This window comes from Acinonyx jubatus, chromosome B1, assembly GCF_027475565.1.
Source record: "Acinonyx jubatus isolate Ajub_Pintada_27869175 chromosome B1, VMU_Ajub_asm_v1.0, whole genome shotgun sequence".
In the NCBI taxonomy this organism is placed as follows: Eukaryota; Metazoa; Chordata; class Mammalia; order Carnivora; family Felidae; genus Acinonyx; species Acinonyx jubatus.
In genome coordinates, this window is record NC_069382.1 from 38,844,082 (window position 1) to 38,859,285 (window position 15,204).

Below are 15,204 nucleotides of genomic sequence, written 5' to 3' on the forward strand. Positions count from 1 at the left end.
ATTTTCAAGTTATAACAAAATGCTTATAACACATTAACTCTATATACAATGTATATATACATTATTTTATGTACACACATATCTACACATATAAAACATACACACATGCACATATATGCAATATGAAACCAACTTTGCAGAAACATTCACAGATGAGTACAAGGCTATATACCAAATATTAACGGTGGTTCTTTTTTTAAAATGTCTATTTATTTTTGAGAGAGCATGTCAGTGTGCACAGGTGGGGCAGGGGCAGAGAGACAGAGAGAGAGAAGATCCAAAGCGGGCTCTGTGCTGACAGCAGAGAACCTGATGTGTGGCTTGAACTCATGAACCTCAAGATCATGACGTGAGCTGAAGTCAGAAGCTTAACTTCTGAGCCATCCAGGTGCCCATCTTTTTTTTTTTTTTTTAAACTGGTAACTTACTGTGTCATCAAGAACATTCTTTTTTTTTTAAGTTTTTAAATTCCAGTTAGTTAATACACCGTATAATATTAATTTCAGGTGTACAATATGATGACTCAATACTTCCAGACATCAGCTAGTACTCATCACAAGTGTACTCCTTAATCCCCATCACCTACTTAACCTATCCCTTTACCCACCTCCCCTCTGGTAAACTGTCAGTTTGTTTTCTACAGTTAAGAGTCTGCTTCTTGGTTTGCCTCTCTTTTTTTTTTTTTTCCTTTGCTCATTTGTTTCTTAAATACCAATTATGACTGAAATCATATGGTATCTTTCTCTGACTTAGTTTGCTTAGTATAATACTCTCTAGCTCCATCCATGTCATTGCAAATGTGGCTCAGTAATACTCTGTTGTGTATATTTACATCTTTTTCTTTATTCTTTTTAATGTTTATTTCTGAGAGAGCATGAGCAGGGAAGGGACAGAGAGAGAGGGAGAAAGAGAATCCAAAGCAGGCTCTGCACTATCAGCGCAAAGCCCAAGGTGGGGCTCGAACTCCTAAACTGTGAAATCATGACCTGAGCCAAAGTCGGATGCTTAACTGACTGAGCCACCCAGGTGCCCTTTACCACATCTTCTTTATCCACTCATCGATTGATGGGCACTTGGGCTGCTTCCACAATTTGACTATTGTAAATAATGCTGCGACAGACATCAGGATGCATGTAACCCTACGATTAGTATTTTGTATTCTCTGGATAAATACCTAGTAGTATGACCACTGGACTGTAGGGTGATTCTATTTTTAATTTTCTGAGGAACTTCCATGCTGTTTTCCAGAGTAGCTGTACTGGTTTGCATTCCCATCAACAGTGCAAGAAGGTTCCACTTGCTCCCCATCCTCGCCAACACCTGCTGTTTCTTGTGTTGATTTTAGCCATTCTGACTATTGTGAGGTGATATCTCATTATAGTTTTGATTTGCATTTCCCTGATAAGTGATATTGAGTATCTTTTCATGTGTCTGTTGGCCATTTGTTTGTCTTCTTTGAAAAAATCTCTACTTGTCTTCTGTCCATTTTTTAATGGATTATTCACTTTTTTGGTTTAGTTATTTATATATTTTGGATACTAACCCTGTATCAGACATGTCATTCGCAAATATTTCCTCCCATTCCATAGGTTGCCTTTTAATTTTGTTTCCTTCACTGTGCAGAAACTTTGGATTTTGATAAAGTCCCAATAGTTTATTTTTGCCTTTGTTTCCCTTGCCTCAGGAGACATCTAAAAACAAGTTGCTACAGCCAATGTCAAAGAAGTTATTGCCTATGTTCTAGGATTTTTATGGTTTCAGGTCTCACATGTAGGTCTATAATTCATTCTGAATTTATTTTTGTGAAGGGTGTAAGAAAGTAGTCATTTCATTCTTTCTCATGTAGCTGTCCAGTTTTCCCACCATTTGTTGAAGAGACAAGTCTTTTTCCCATTGGATATTCTTTCCTGCTTTGTTGAAGATTAATTTACCTTATAACTGCAGATTCATTTCTGAGTTTTCTATTGTTCCACTGATCTGTGTGTCTGTTTTTTTTTTTTTTTTTTTTTAAGTAGGCTGCACGTCAAGGACGGAGCCAACACAGGGCTTGAACTCACTACCCTGAGATCAAGACCTGAGTTGAGATCAAGAGTCAGACGCTTACCTGACTGAGCCACACAGGTGCCCCAATCTGTGTGTCTACTGTTGTGCCAGTACCATACTATTTTGATTACAACAGCTTTGTAATAGAACTTGAAGTATGGAATTGTGATGCCTCCAGGTTTGCTTTTCTTTTTCATGACTGCTTTGGCTATTTGGCATCTTTTGTTGTTTCATACACACTTTAGGATTATTTTAGCTCTGTGAAAAATGCTGTTGGCATTTTGATAGGGATTACATTAAATATATAGATTGTTTTGGGTATTTGGGAAGAACAGACATTTTAACAATGTTTGTTCTTCCAATCCATGGAATGTCTTTCCATTTCTTTGTGTCATCTTCAATTTCTTTCATCAGTGTTCTATAGTTTTTCAGAGTACAGGTCTTTCACCTCTTTGGTTATGTCTATTCCTAGGTATCTTATTGTTTTTAGTGCAATTGTAAATGGGAGTGATTCCTTAATTTCTCTTTCTGCAGCTTCATCACTGGTGTATTGTAATGCAATTTCTGTACATCCATTTTGTATCCTGTGACTTTGCTGAATTTGTTTATCAGTTCTAACAGTTTTTTGATGATCAGGTTTTCTATATATAGTATCATGGGATCCACAAATAGTGAAAGTTTTACTTCTTCCCTACCAATGTGGATGCCTTTTATTTCTTTTTGCTGTCTGTCGCTAGGACTTCCAGTACCATGTTGAATAGAAGTGGTGAGTGGACATCCCTGTTTTGTTCTTGACCATACAGGAAAAGCCCTGTTTTTCCACATTGAGGATGATACTAGGTATGGGTTTTTCATATATGGGCTTTATTATGTTCAGGTATGTTCCCTCTAAAACTACTTTGTTGAGGGTAACAGTGTTTTGTTTTGTTTTGAAGTTTATTCACTTATTCTAGAGACAGAAAAAGAAACAGAGAGTGCATGGGGGAGGGGCAGAGAGAGAGAATCCCAAGCAGGCTCTGCTCCACCAGTGCAGAGCCTGATGCAGGGCTCGAACTCACAAACCGTGAGATAATGACCTGTGCTGAAATCAAGAGTCGGATGCTTAACCGACTGAGAGCCCAACAGTGGTTCTTTCTTTCTGTTTTTTTTTTTTTTTTAATGTTTATTTTTGAGAGAGAGAGAGAGAGAGAGTGTGTGAGTGGGGAGGGGCAGAGAGACAGGGAGATACAGAATCCGAAGCAGGACCCAGGCTCTGAGCTGTCAGTACAGAGCCCAACACAGGGCTTGAACCCACAGAGGAGATCATGACCTGGGCTGAAGTCAGACGCTTAACCAACTGAGCCACCCAGGGGACCCAACAGTAGTTATTTCTTGATGATAAGACTCTTCTTTTGATTTTTAATACTCAAAATTTTCTATAATGAGCACGTTTTACTTTAAAAAACATTTCTAACTAGAAAGAATACATATTCCATGCAAACATTGTAAACAATATAAAAGTACATGAAGTTTCCCCCACTTCAATGCCACTCTCCAATGCACTGGATTTCTTTCAAGGGTACTGATTATTACCAGACATTTTTCTAAGCATATAAACATAGTTGTTTTTTTTTAATTCTTCTTTTTAATTAAGTAATCTTTATGACCAACGTGGGTCTTGAACTCATGACCCCGTCAAGAGTCACATGCTCTATAGACTAAGCCAGCCAGGCACCCCAGTTACTTATTTTTAATGAAATTGTTATATTATTATTCACACTGCTTTTCATTTTGCCATTCTCCTCCTCAATTATATGTTCTTCCATATACACATCTACAACACTCTTTGTCCACTATTCATTCCATACAAAGGCCATGGCATAATTTACATATGAATGCCTTTTTTGGGGGCAGAATTCTACAAGTAGAAATAGAATATTCAGCCTTACAACTATATATGCCAAACCAATAGGCTTATAAATGAATCTGGGGTTATATAAATAGAATTTTATATTCATTAGATTTTTTTTCCTGTAGTCTTCAATATTAAAGTATTCTCTAAACTAAAAATTACACATTTAAGGGGCACCTGGATGGTTCAGGTAGTTGAGCTCAGGTCATGATCTCACAGTTTGTGAGTTTGAACCCCACATCAGGTTTGCTACTGTCAGCACAGAGCCCACTTTGGATCCTCTGTCTCCTTCTCTCTCTGCCCCTCCCCCACTGGCACTCTGTATCTCAAAAATAAACATTAAAAAATATAAAATAAAAATTACACACTTAATATAATGTCCTATCCAAAGCTTCTAAAACTTACGTGGCTTTTTTCACTCAACACTGTTTCTGAGATCTGTCCATGTTATAAATAATCTAGATCCTGTTAATGGTTATCTAGTACTCAACTGTATGACAATGATACATTTTATTTATCCACTTTCCAAAACACACATATATAAGTGGCTTCCAAGATTATGCTTCCTCAAAAAATGTTACAGATTTAAATAAACCATATAGTACTTACTCTGAGCCAGAGAGGTTTTATTATTTTATGTGTATAACTTACTCAATAAAGTACTGGCCCTTGAACGACATGGGTTTGGACAGCACAGGTCTACTTATACACAGACTTTTTCAATAAATACAGTACTGCATTTTCTTTTATGAATTCTTTTTTAAGTAAACTATATCCCTACGTGAAGCTTGAACTCATGACCCCTAGATCAAGAGTCACATGCTCTACAGACTGAGCCAGCTAGGCATCCCTCTTTATGATTTTCTTAATAACATTTTTTCTCTAGCATACTCTATTGTAAGAATACAGTATATAATACATTTAACGTACAAAATATGTGTTAGTCGACTATTTATGTTATTAAAGAAAGACTGCCAGCAACAGCAGGCTAGGCTTCTGAGGAGTCCAAAGTTATATGTGGATTTTCAACTGAGTTGGGGGGGGTCAGCACCCCTAACTCTCATGTATTCAAGAGTCAACTGCAGTTATTATTATCCTCATTTTACCTAGGAGGAAATAATGGTAAAGAGAGGTTAAATAATTTGTCCAAAGTTATAGAGCCAACAAAATGGTGAAGTTAGAATTTAAACCAGTTTGGGCATCTGGGTAGCTCAGTCAGTTAAGCATCTGACTTCAGCTCAGGTCACAATCTCACAGTTAGCGAGTTTGAGTCCCACTTCAGGTGAGCACGAGCACTGCTTCCGATGAGCTTCTGCTATGCCTCTGGTGAACATAAGCAACCCCCCAACCCCCCGCCGTGAGCTCCTTCCCTCTCTCTTTTCCCACCCCCACCTCTGCCCCTAGTGCGACTCTCTCTCTCTCCCCACCTCACTCTCTCTGCCCTGGCTCACTTGTACCCTCTCTCTAAAAAAAAAAAAAAAAAAAAAAAAGAATTTTTTTTTAAACCAGTTGTTCTGTCTCTAATGTTTGTGTTCTTAACCTCCTAGTACATCTTCTGATGTCCTATGTCAGAGTGTACCAGAATGTATCATTAGAAGCAATATTTCAAGGTTATGATATGAGCATTTTCCAGTTTTACTAGACAAACCAAACCCCAAAATGGCTAAACATGAAAATTATCATCTGAAATATATGCATCCATTCATATGTCCTAATACCTGATATCATAAGATAGTTTTAATTTTTTGCTTTTTAATGTGTGTTCGGGAAATAACATGCCCATTTTATTTTGTGTATCTTCCATTCCTAATGATAATGGACTTTTCCTCCTCTTTAAAAGCCAATGGAATTTGGGGCGCCTGGGTGGCTCAGTTGGTTAAGTGTCTGACGTCAGCTCAGGTAATGATCTCACAGTCTGTGAGTTCAAGCCCTGCATTGGGCTCTGTGCTGACAGCTCAGAGCCTGGAGCCTGCTTAAGATTCTGTGTCTGCCTCTCCCCTGCTCATGCTCTGTCTCTCTCTGTCTCAAAATTAAGTAAAAACATTAAAAAAAAAAATTCAAAGCCAACGAAATTTTCTCTTCTGTAAACTACCAGTTCATATACCCTTTGTCTATTTTTTTATTAAGTTGCCTATTTCCTTAACCTTTTGTAAGAATTCCTTACAAAGTTCTGAATATCAATTCTGTTTCATATGATATGTGTATCTTTTCCCATACTGCTGTTTCCCTTTTAACTTATTCAGGGTGTCTTCACTTGTACAGATTTTAAATTTTGATATATATACCTATCAATATTTGATTGACAACTCATATTTCTCTATCTTTTCCTTTGTAGTTTCTAATCATGATATATGTAAGAATTTTAAACGTTAATTTTTTCAGCCTGCAAAAAACGGTTTTATTAAATAATTTTTAACATAATGAGAAATGTATGATTGTATCAGTTTATTTTTCCAACATCTTTGTTAGTGACCTCATGAATCTGAAAAAGTTGTGGTTTTCACTTCTCTGATTACTAGTGAGGTTAACATTTCTTCACAGATCTCTTCTCACGAATTCTATCTTTGTATCATCTCTCTTCATCATGTGAAAGTTTTGCATTTATGCAGTTACATCTTCTGATCTTTTCCTCAATTCTAAGTTTTACATCTTGCCTAATAATACCTTCTTCACCAAAAGAACAAAAGATTATTCTTTTGTTTGCTCCTAGTATGTTTAGTCTTGTTTTAGAAGTTTAATGCATCTGTAATTTATTTCCAATTAAGACATGAAACAAGGATATAATTTTGCTTATATCCAAATGCATAGACAACTGCTGCAAAACCAATCTGATTAATCCATCTTTTCATAGTTATAAGATGTTCTTTTTATCAAATATTAAGTTCCCATCTATGCTCATCTATTTTTAGTTTCTTACCAAATCTATTTATTTCTGCACTAGTTCCACACGTTATTTTTAGTACTACATTTTCATATTTGATAGGTCAAACCTTCAGACCATTATTCTTGCTTTTCAAACATTTCTTGGCATTACTTCATAGTCAGAAAAGTACAATAAATTCTTTTCCTAAAAAGGAATGATCTTGGATAACAGAGCTTTAACTGAAACATGTACATATATACGCACACAGAAAAGGTATGAGGTTTGGGGTGGGGGGCAGAACTAATTTAAATCAGAATTATACACGCACACAAAAATACAAAACTAGCATTCCATTTTATTCATCTATCCTTTCTTAGAAGAACAACTAACAATTAACATTTGCATGACCTTCAATTTACAAAGCATTTTCATTCACATTCATTATGAAAGAATGATACTTTGTCAAAGAAAATAATCCACTCATTTTAATGTCAGTAAATGTATTCCAACTGAGCCTAGCACTTCACTGCTGAAATATATTTCAAAATGTGCAAGTTTCAGCAACCTAAGTTTATTCTACATAAAACAATAACTCATTTATGCTGTATCCTGTGTGCAGATTACACAGTAAATGAAAAGCATAACCATATTGTAGCTATTACATATTATAATGTATTATTCATTATTTATACTTAGGATATGTCCATTCTTTGGACAAAATGAAAGTTTTAACCATGAAAATGAATTATAAAAAACAGTATTAGCTTAAGTCATTTAAATCTTTATTAGACAAAAACCTGTCATCTACCTAGCCATATAGTTGTCAATTTCAACTCTGCTACTAAGTTTAACTTATAGACTTTTTCCTGATGAAAATAAACTTACATTTTTCACTATAAATGATCTGGACCACTGGATTGGGGCCATCATTCTGCGGCACTGGATCTATATCAGCCCATTCTGCTCTGTCCCTGAAATAAATATATTTTTTCAGTGATTGTATTCAAACACATAAGAAGAAAGAACAACTCTGGTGTTTTTAACAACAGCAACAATTACACTTGCATCCATATTAGTCAATTATAAATACATTAATGTAATTGTGGTTGGATTCTTCATTACCAAGTTTTGCCATTTTGCTTTACATATTAAACTTTTAAAGTAACATAAAGAAAAATGAAAATCTGTCACTGAAATTAATCAAACAATAGTTCCCAAATTTAAAGTTTTTATAGAAGTGGAAAAACATGTTTTTTTGCAGTAGGTACACAGTAGTTTTACCCTAGAAATCAATTCAGTTCATTGGTTTAATGAGACTTTTTGCAGTTAGTCAGCATTTATAAACATTGAATAACAATTTGCTAGGAACTCACATTTTAAAATCAAAGTAAACACTATTAGTTTACTATATACTGCGAGGGGGTCCAGTTGGTCTTTACAGAGCAGGCTCTGGAATCTGACAACTGTCTGATTTAGAATGTAGGCTCTACCACTTACCAGCTGTGTGACCTTGAGAAACTTACTTAATCTCTCTGGGCCTCAGTTTCTTCACTGATAAAATGGAGATGCTATCACTACCCAGCCTTAGAAGACTGTTTGGAGGACTAAATGAGATAACACGTTACGCACTTAAATGTGTTTAACAGTAAGCACATGGCTAGTAAATATATTCTGTATATATACTAATATATATATAGTAAGTAATACATACAGTAAGCATTCACTGAAACCTACTTCTCATTATAAATGCTAAAAGAACATTTTAGCGGCACCAAAGGGTGCCTATAGATATTTCTGTTCAAACTGCCCAAACTTGTCTTAACCACTCTTTTACTTATATTCTTTTCCTTCCACTCATCTTTTACTTCTCTATACTGATCAGCTACTGGCAGCAAAGATTCTGTGGCATCTACTCAATCTTGAAGTTGTGAAGTGAGACCTAGAGACTGGGGGAGTGGCACGAGAAAGGTAAGGCTATCATTTAGTCACTGAAAAATCAGACACAGCCAAGTGAAGCAGCTGAATATTTTACAATTCAGAGAGGAGGTGTGAGGATTATGGGGCTACCACAGCCAAATTAAATGAGTAAAACTCCAATAACAAAATCTGGATAGTGACTTTCACTCATTCATAAAACCAAGGCAAATAAGCTATCTAATGGGTTTACCTAGAACTGCATAAGAAAAAAAACAAGACAAAAGAAAAATAAGTCACAAGGATTTCTCCATTGTCTTTGCAAGTTTATTGCAGCTAGGGAACTGGCATTACCAGAAAGCAAAGAACTGACAGGGATGAGACTGGGGAGAACAAGAAAGTTACAAAGTACCCTATACTGGCTACTGCACACCTCTTGTATTATGTAGGAGGTGATGTAGGGATGTATTACACAGCTTAAGAACAAATACCTTTTCAGTTTTATAGCCTAAACTCGGTGCCTGATGGTAGGCGCTAAAATATTAAAGAAAATGTTGAATGAAAATGTCCCAGACCTTAAAGACCTTACACTAGCTGTCTCCACTTTAACAGTGCAAACATCTGGGAAGCCCTTACACCTTGTTTTTAAAGTGAGCAAATCCGGACCTTATTTATATTTAAATAATTATTTCCTGCCCGGCTATTAAACAGCACTCAAACCCTTCGGTACTCAGATTATCAGGCTAGCGTTGTGGGAGCATGCAAGAGAGCGGGATATTTCTTGAATTCCTGAATCACACCCAAACAGCCTAAGAAAGAGTGTTGTCCAGTGTGTTGCAGTTTCTACGCTGTTTGCTCTCTGGTCTCCCCTCTGTCTCTAGGTGACAACGTTGACTCCGGGAAAAAGCAACCCCGAAAAGAGCGCGAGGGCCGCGAGCGCGCCCCCCTACCCCGGCCGGCCAGGGAAGCGGCGGAAACTTCGGCCGGACACGCTGAGGCCAGAGGAGCCTACCCGGAACCGCCGGCCGGGTTGAGCACACGCCTTCAAGGGAAGGGCCTCCGCCGCGGCGGCCCTGCTGTGGGCGTTACCTGTACAGGACATAGGTGGGCGAGTCCAGGCTCAGGAACCCGTCGTCCATAGGGGACGCCACCGCTTCTCCGGACTCAGCCGCCATAGCTTCTTCCTGGGGCTGCTGCTGCTGGGGCGGCGGAGGGTGCGGCTGGGGCGGCGGCGGCTCCGGCTGACCGGACACGCTGCCCCGCGCAGCCTCCCCGACCGCCTCAGTGGCCGCCATCTCGTTTCGGTCCGCAGCGGAGGTGGTGGCAGCGTCCCCGCCCCTCGCGGCCCCGCCCCTCGCTCCCTTCCCCACCGGCGGCCCACTTCCGGCTTTCTCGCTTCCCAACCATAGAGATGCGGACCAGAGAGACCCGGGTTGCGCTCCAGCCCTGGAGGTCTGAGATGGGCACTTGGCCACAAGGGAGGAAACTGCACTGTTTCTAGGGACACCAGAAACACACGTCATCCTGTCTGTAGGCCTTTCTGAATGCTTGTAGTTGATACTTAGGAAGGTGTTGGTTTTGTTAGCTCCCCTTCGTATGGGAGGTGGTTCTCTCTTGTTTTGGACAGAGTATCTTAGAAGCAGTGGATAAGGGAAGCTGAAAACCCAACACCTCTCACCCATATCTAGGTAACTGGCCTCCAGTGCTCCCTATTAAGCTTCATGTTTCTTGTGCACATTTTTTTTCTTTTGAATGTTAAGTGTTGATATCGAAGAATTTAAGTAATACAGGGTTTTCTGTCTTTCGAAATTAAAATCTTAATTACACAGGTACTGTGTATATGATACAGAAAAGGTAAACATTCATTGAACAACTGTTTTATGTGGCTTTTTCACAGCAGTAAATAAAGTCTCTGTAGTCATGAAGTTTACATTGTAATGAACGGTAACAATATACCACCCTAAAATATGTAGGTATTCAGGACATGCCACTTCAAAATCTGCTGCTTTGGTATACTAATTATTTCTGAGCTGTAGGCACTTGAAAAACAGCAAATGCGGTCAGAAGCTTTCTCTGAGCTCCCTTTATTTGCCTAAAGACAAATCTAAAAAAAATCTCTGTTGTCATAAACCCCAACACTGGGGTTTCCAGAGTAGAAGTGGAGACCACATCCAGACAAATTTTGTCAAAATATCATATCCCATCTACTCTTCTAAGGGCTCATTCATCTTTCCTAAAAATCATTCTTCCCTGAGAGGCCTACATTCCCACTTCCCTTTCCCTATTAAGATGATATTTAAGCCTGAATTCTAAGCAACCTCAGTGAATTACTAATTTTTTCTAAATATCCTCCATGTATACATGAGGCATACATGTTAATAAATCTGTTTTTCTCTTGTTAATCTTTTATTGCAGGGTTCACAGCCAGGACTCAGAACAGTAGAGGGAAAATTATTTTTCACCCTCTAGATTTTTTCTGGAGCCCATTTGAGCAAAGGCCTGAAACAGGAAAATGCATGCCATGTAGAGCAGATAGGGAGTACATGCTTAGTGTGTTCTCGGCTCAGCAAGGATGCTAATATCACTGAAGTCCTGTTAATGAGGGGAAGGAATTGGTAAGTGATAAGATTAAAGAAGAAGCCAGGGGCCATGGTAAGAATTTGAAGTGTGTGTGAGTGTACATGGTAAAATAGTCATAACATAAAATTTATCTTTGTAATCATTTTCTTAATGTTTATTTATTTTTGAGAGAGAAAGAGAGCATATGCACAAGTGGGAGAGAGGCAGAGAGAGAGGGAGACAGAATTCAAAGCAGTGTCCAGGCTCTGAGCTGCCAGCCCAATGTGGGGCTTGAACTCATGAACCATGTGATCATGACCTGAGCTGAAGTCAGGCACTTAACTGACTGAGCCACCCCTCTTTGTAATCATTTTTAAGTGTACTTGTTAAATGGCATTAAGTACATTCACATTGTTGTACAACCATCACCACCATCCATCTCTAGAATTTTTCATCTTCCCAAACTGAAACTCTTATACCCATTAAATAACTCCCCATTCCCTGTTAAAAAGAAAACCACAGACCTCAAATGGAACCACTATATTAAGAGCCCCACATCAGCAAGCCAAGACTTAATACCTAACCTGACTGCAGTTTCAACCTCTCTGCCCATCCCTACCCCCAGGAATGTAACCTTTAACTAGCCAACATGTAATTTACTGGTCAGTACGAGGAAATTCACTGATAGACCCCTTCTGTTACCATCAGGAGGGTGACCATGCCTTACACAATGGATTCTTTGCTAAATTCCTTTTTTATCCTCCTTCTCTACCTTTAAAAATCTTTCCTTTTCTGCAACTTGATGGAGCACCACTCTATTTGGTATGTGGGATGCTGCCCAATTCATGACTCAATTAATAAAGTCAATTCTATTTTTAAAATTTACTTGGTTGAATATTTGTCATTGAACACCTTTTCCCTTTAACCCCTAATAATCAGCTTTTACTTCATGTCTCTATGAATTTGATTACTCTAATCAAAGAGTAATCCTCATAGAAGAATCATAATAGTATTTGTCCTTTTGTAATTGGCTTATTTTGCTTCACATAATGGCCCCCAGGTTCATCCATGTTGTCGCATGTAGCAGAATATCCATTTTTAAGGCTGAATAATATTCCATTGTATGTATATACCACATTTTGTTATCCATCTGTTAATGGATAACAACTTGGGTTGTTTTGACCTTTTGGCTGTTGTGAATAGTGAAATATCTCTTAGAGTCCCTGGCTTTCACTTCTTTTGGACATACCCAGAAGTGGGATTGCTTGGTCATATGGTAATTCTATATTTATTTTTTTTAATGTTTCTTTATTTTTGAGACAGATATAGAGTGAGAGGGGGAGGAGCAGAGAGAGTGGGAGAGAATCCCAAGCAGGCTCCATACTGTCGGCACAGAGCCCGACGTGGGGCTCAAATTCATGAACTGTGAGATCATGATCTGAGCCAAAACTGAGGTGGTTGCTTCACCGACTGAGCCACCCAGATGCCCTGCTATGTTTAATTTTTTGAGGAACTTTCCCCCAACCCCCAGAGGTTCTAATTTCATTGGTTTAGAGTGAGGCCCTGGCATCATGTTTTATTGTGGGTTGGTTTTTGTTTTGTTTTGTTTTGTTTTGTTTTGTTTTGTCTTTTTGTTTGTTTGTTTTGAGAGAGGGAGATGGTGAGCAGTAGAATCAGAGAGACAGAATCTCAAGCAGCTCCATACTTAGTGCAAAGCCCGATTCAGTACTCATTCTCATAACAGTGAGATCATGACCTGAGCCAAAATCAAGAGTTGGATGCTAAACTGACTGAGCCACCCAGGCGCCCCAGCAACAGTATATTTTAAAAGCTCCCCTTATAATTCTAACATGCAGCCCAGGTTGAGAATCTCTACTCTTTCAGTCCATGGTGCATTAAGTCATTAAGTCTCCTAAGGATATCAAGGTGTCACAACTGCTGGGGAGACAGGCCTAGGTAGAGTTGAAAAGCAACCACTATGTCATGGTAAATACAAATAAACCAATCAATAAAAAATGTTAAAATATATTACTTTTTAAAATATAAATAAATCACAATGTGTGTATAAATAAAATAAGATAGAAGTTGTAGTGCAAATTATTCATCAATTTTTAACAGCTTTATTGTTGTATATTTTAAATATCACAAAATCTACCTCTTTCATAAGTATAGTTCATCATCAATTCATTTTTTATTTTCAGGAATTAGGGATAAGAGTTTTTCATTGGTATAGCTGTTATTACTACATGATACTACTAATTTGATTGCACTCTTCCAGAGTCTTCCCCAGAAGTTTGGTAGTTATTAGGTGCCTAGAGATTGTGTTAAATGCCTGGGCTTCCAGTTCCCCCCCCCATGCTCTCTAGGCTTCACCATTTTCTCTTTGGCTACAGTCAGAAAGGATGATACCTACACTGCTTCAGGACATTGATTGCACTCCATGAGCTAGTACCTGGTAGAAAGGGGGGAGGAAAAAGGGAGGGGGAATAAGAGGGGTAAAGTAGATGATTACTGCTTAATTCTGGTTGCCAGAACGAGGAGCCTATGTTTGTCTTTTGGCTGCTTAACTCCACCATCAAGACTAACGAAAGCTGTAGCTCATCTTTCTATAAAGGCCGTGTGAAATTTTGTAAAAAAGAAAGACAATTTCAGTTTTATCAAGGCAGCTTGCTTCTGTCTGAACACTCTGAAGCAACTGTTAAAATATATTGCCAAATATAATGTGTAGGCTGGCTTCCTCTTAGAAACAGATAGTTTTTAATGACTGCATGATATTCCTTTTATATACTGTACTTTACATAGTACTTAATCATTCATACATCATTCAATATTTAACATTTATAATTTTTCACTGTTACATTTCATTCAATGACTATCTTCATATTAATAAACATGATCCATGATTTAATAAGGATTCATTTTGTGACCAGTGTGGACCAGTTACTGTTCTCAACAGCAATGAAAAGAAATCAACAAAAAACTTCTGTGCTTATGGTACTTTCACTATAGTGAGGGAGATAAAGAAGATAAACATGTTGTATTTATTGAATGCTGACAGTAACAAATGCTAAGAATAGGCAGGACAGAGAGAAAGTGTAGAGGTGGGTTACTACTGATGTCGATAGGGAGGCCTTCATTTTGTAGGTGACATTTGAATACAGATTTGAGTGCATCAATGTAAATATCTTTCCAGAAGATCATTTCTGGCAGAAGTCCAAAAACACTGAGGAAAGTGTTCATGATCTCGGAGGCTAGTGTGGGAGTGTAGGTGCAATGGAGTGGTTGAAGGGTAGGGTACGAGGTGATGAGGTCAGAGAGTTAAGGCAGAGCAGATAACATAGGGCCTTACAGCATTTTGGCTTTTACTCTTGAGTTAGATGGGGAGTCATTGAAGGATTTTGAGTAGTGGAGTGATGTGATTTATGTGTTTACAGGTCAGTGTCTTCTGTGTTGAGAATGGATTGTCTTTCATCCATTCAAAATACAGTATCATGGAAGGGCAAAGTAAAAATGAGGAGGACCAGACAGCCTACTGCAGTAATCCAGGAGAGATAGTGACTTAGACTACGGTAGGAATAGTGAGAGTGGTGAGAAGAGGCCAAATTCTGACTAAATTTTGAAGATTGACTTGTCAGGAATTGCTAAGCTATTGGATATTGGGTTTGGGTGAGAGAAAGGGAGGGTCAAGGATGACTCCAAGACTTTAGGCTTGAGCAGTGATGTTGACATGTGCACATATAGGGAATTCTGTTGCAATAGGAGAAAGTGTGTGTGCGTGCGTGTGTGTGTGTGTGTGTGTGTGTGTGTGTGTGATTGGGAGGGCATTTAGGAGTTATTTTGGACATGTTAGGATTGAGCTACCTTTTACATATTCAATAATGTAAATTGAGTAAACATTTGAATATATGAGTCTGGAGTTCAGTCAGGTCTGTAC

The 15,204-nt window shown here is 38.3% G+C and overlaps 1 protein-coding gene across 1 annotated transcript in view; it reads right to left on the minus strand.

Annotated features, from left to right (window-relative positions):
* FNTA (farnesyltransferase, CAAX box, alpha) overlaps positions 1-10,047 on the minus strand; it is a 30,182-nt gene extending 20,135 nt beyond the window's left edge. The window contains exons 1-2 of the mRNA XM_027071627.2: positions 9,801-10,047; positions 7,683-7,768 (exon numbers count right to left, since the gene is read on the minus strand). Coding sequence (XP_026927428.1) covers positions 7,683-7,768; positions 9,801-10,006 — 292 coding nt within the window. The 5' untranslated portion in view covers positions 10,007-10,047. The remainder of the gene's footprint in view (positions 1-7,682; positions 7,769-9,800) is intronic.
* Positions 10,048-15,204: the final 5,157 nt, after the last annotated feature.